This window comes from Chroicocephalus ridibundus, chromosome 1 (genome assembly GCF_963924245.1).
Source record: "Chroicocephalus ridibundus chromosome 1, bChrRid1.1, whole genome shotgun sequence".
Classification (NCBI taxonomy): domain Eukaryota; kingdom Metazoa; phylum Chordata; class Aves; order Charadriiformes; family Laridae; genus Chroicocephalus; species Chroicocephalus ridibundus.
Genome location: NC_086284.1, coordinates 2,085,064 through 2,088,499, shown reverse-complemented (window position 1 = coordinate 2,088,499; position 3,436 = coordinate 2,085,064). Strand labels below are relative to the sequence as shown.

At 61.9% G+C, this 3,436-nt stretch overlaps 1 protein-coding gene across 1 annotated transcript; it reads left to right on the top strand.

The window, feature by feature from the left end:
• The first annotated feature begins 216 nt into the window (after positions 1-216).
• On the top strand, positions 217-2,268 carry FAM181B (family with sequence similarity 181 member B). The gene has a single exon (XM_063325360.1). The coding sequence runs from the start codon at positions 291-293 to the stop codon at positions 1,353-1,355; it is 1,065 nt and encodes a 354-aa protein (XP_063181430.1). The 5' UTR covers positions 217-290; the 3' UTR covers positions 1,356-2,268.
• The last annotated feature ends 1,168 nt before the right edge of the window (positions 2,269-3,436 follow it).

The window sequence follows — 3,436 nt, the reverse complement described above, 5'->3', positions numbered from 1 at the left end:
TGTGCCTGTCCGGGCGAGGTGTGTACCCGTCCCGGGGGTGTGTGTACCCGTCCCGGGAGCGATGCCCGTCCCGCCCCTCCGCCGCTGCCGGTGTCCCCGGCCGGGGGGGTGGGTGCAGCCGGCCCGGCCCGGCCCCCAGTTGCCCGCCGGGGAGGCGGGGAGGGCCGGGTCCAGCCCCGCTGCTGAGCCCTCCTCCTCCCCCGCCCGCCGCCTTTTCCCCGCCGCCGCCGCCGCCCGCCCGCCCGGCGCAGCCCTGCGGAGCTCGGGGCGGCGGCGCCCGGCCGCCGGCCATGGCCGTGCCAGCCGCCCTGCTCAGCCCCCACCACCTCCTCTCCTTCTGCTTCCCCGCCGCCGGCGGCCTCCTGGGCTATGCCGACCTGGAGAAGGGCTACGAGGGCGGCGGCGGGGGCGAGGCGGGGGACTTTAAAGAAGCCACCAGGGACCTGCTGAGCTTCATCGACTCGGCCTCCAGCAACATCAAGCTGGCGCTGGACAAGCCGGTGAAGTCCAAGCGGAAGGTGAACCACAGGAAGTACCTGCAGAAGCAGATCAAGCGCTGCACCGGCATCATCGCCGCCGCCGCCCCGCCGCCGCCCGCCCCGCCGCCCCCCGCCGCCGCCTCCCCGCCCGCCGCCTGCCCCGCCAAGCCCCCGCCGCGCCGGGAGGCCTCGCAGGCGGCCAGCAGCCTCCAGAGCAAGAGCCTGGCCGCCCTCTTCGGCTCCCTGCAGCAGGGCCGGGGCGCGGCGGCGGGCGGCGGGGAGGCGGCGGGCGGCGGCGGGGCGGCGGGGGGCGGCGGGGCGGGGGGCGGCGGTCGGAAGGTGCCGCTGCGGGACCGCAACCTGCCGCCCTCCTTCTTCACGGAGCCGGCGCTGCCCCCCGCCGCCCCCCGCGGGCCGCCGCCGGGGGCCAAGGAGCCGGAGAAAAGCGGCGGGGAGGCGACCGAGTTCTTCGAGCTGCTGGCCCCCGAGTACGGCGCGCTGCTGGGCGAGCACGCCGCCCCGCCGGACGCCTTCCCCGCCGCCCCCCGCCTGCCCGCCGAGCTGGGCATGGAGCACGGCCTCTACGAAGCCCCGCTGCCCGTCGCCCACCACCCGCTGCTGGGGGGGCTGCTCTACCCCGAGCCGCCCTGGAGCCCCGCCGGGCCCTGCAGCCCCCCCAAGAAGGCGCCGTCCGAGGGGCTGCGCCCGCTCTACCCCGGCGGCGGGGAGCCGGTCCCCGGGGCGGGTGGCGAGGAGCCCGGCGGGCAGCTGCCGGCGGGCTTCGCCCCCTTCTTCCCGGAGTGCCCGCTGCCCCCCCCGCAGGTGCCCTACGACTACGGCCCCGGCTACCACCGCCCCGCGTACCCCGGGCTGTAGGGAGGCGCCGGAGGGCTCGGACCCCCCGCCCCGACCCGAGGGAATGGGGTGGGGGGGGACGCGAGGGGGACATTGTCCCGCCCGCGGGGACCTGACGGACGCTCGGGAGAGGGGGGGAGAGCGGGGACCTCATGCGTGGGGCTGGGGGCTCCCCTTGTGTGTGTGTCCCCTCGTGTCCCCCCCCTCCACCCGGAGCCACGGCTCCCGCAGGATTCCGCCTTGCGAGCCGCCCCCTCCCGCCGTTTGGGAGGCGCTGCCAATAAAATGTGAAATATCGGGTTTTTCAGGTGTTTTTCTAGCGGCCGGTGACGACCTTTCCGTAGCCTTCCTTAGGGGTCGGGTTTTTGTCGTGCTGGAGGCACAGGCGGCGCGGGGGACCTGGCTTATGCCACGTCGCGACGGGGGCTGCTCTTCCTGAAGGCAGCCGTGACCTCTTGTAAATGATTTCTGCCTAAAAGTAAAACTCGGTCAGCTCTTGCGGGGCATTTAAACGTTTCCCAGGCTCGCCTGCATCGCAAGTGCTGGCGGATGTTCAGCTGAGGACACAAAGGCAAGGAAAAAAAAAAAAAAACCCAAGGGGAAAAAAAAAATCATCAGAGTGAAGCAAAATTATAAATGCTGCTACCAAAACTCAGTGTCCTGAAATTTTAACAATGATGTCTTGCAGGATCTTGCAAACAGCAATTTACAGCACTACGTAAGTTAATTGATGGCGTAAGTTCGGGACAAAAATGTACTGTAGCCACTGCGGCGATGTGATTCCTACAGACCGTTGGATTTCTTCCAGGAATGTGTCAAAGCTGGGAAAGCAATGCGGCTCGGTCTCATTGTGTACAGGAGATTATTTGATAATCATTTAAGTTATGTAAAAGAGTCTATGATAGGTCCTATAAAAATAAAGCTACACAATAGATCTGAGGTCTGTGGTTGTTACTGCCGTTGAAATGCAGCGTTCAAGGGGCTTTCACTGCGCCTCCATCCTCTGTAATGGTTTCTTGGCAGGAGTTAAGACGGGTAGTGTTGGGTTTTTTGTTTGGTTTTTTTTTTTTGTCTTTCCTAAATCTTTTGAAATGCCGTATTTTCTCCGCAGCGACCCGTGCTTGTTTTGCCTTCATTTGTACCGGCTGTTTCTTTAACTTGCTAGAAAGAAGGGAATGATAATACGCTGCAAAGCCGAGGGATGGAAATTGTTACAGTTATGAAAACAGATCAAAATACTCGGGGGTTTCCTATTGAGCTGCGAGTCTTAAAAGGCAATCCCGCAGGCTGGCTCCCCGCCAGTCCCAAGTGGGTTGTTTGTTTTTGAAACGGGATCCACATACGGATCAGCCGGAGGTTTTACCCTCGGTGGTGGCAAAGCCTCGCGCCTTCTATCTTTTATTAAAAGATAACACGAAAGGCAAAACGCTTGTCTTCCTCCGTCAACCCGGGTTTAACTTCTTGGAGGCTTAGGGTCAAGCTGTTGGAATGTGTGGAGAGGAGAAGCGAGATCTTTTGGAAATAAGCCCTGGGAGAATCTGTTTTGGAAATTGGCTGAATTTTACTTTTCGACAGCAAGAGCTGTATCTTGTGCTGCCTCTTTCCTCCCCAAAAGCTGCCCAAGGTCTCCACAAGCTGCATGGAAAGGAACCACCGGGGTGAACGGCCGCAGCACTCCAGCGTCTAATAGCTGAACCCCGTTAAGGAAACGCACTTTTCAAGTATAATTTTGCGGTGGTTTATTTAACTAAGCTTCACGAGAGCGTGTATGAGGAACAATGGGCGGCCGCTCCAGCCAAGGTAGCTACAAATTAGGTTAATCCTGCCCCGCTGCCGGTTTCGATGGGGGGACAATGTCCTGCTCTGTGAACTCAGTCCTGCCTCCTTCGCTTTGGCAAACCTCCCAGCGAGGAGAGCGTGAGTTTGCATCCGCAAGCAGCGCGCCGCCGGGGCCACGCAGAGCTGGCCTAAAACTCCATTTTACGTGATCTAGACAAGTCCAATTGGGGGTTATTTTGGTCGGTGAGGTGTTTTTTGGTTTTTCTTTTGTTTTTGTGGGTTTTTTTTAGCAACTGCTTCAAGCGTGTGAATTTGTAGCGTGT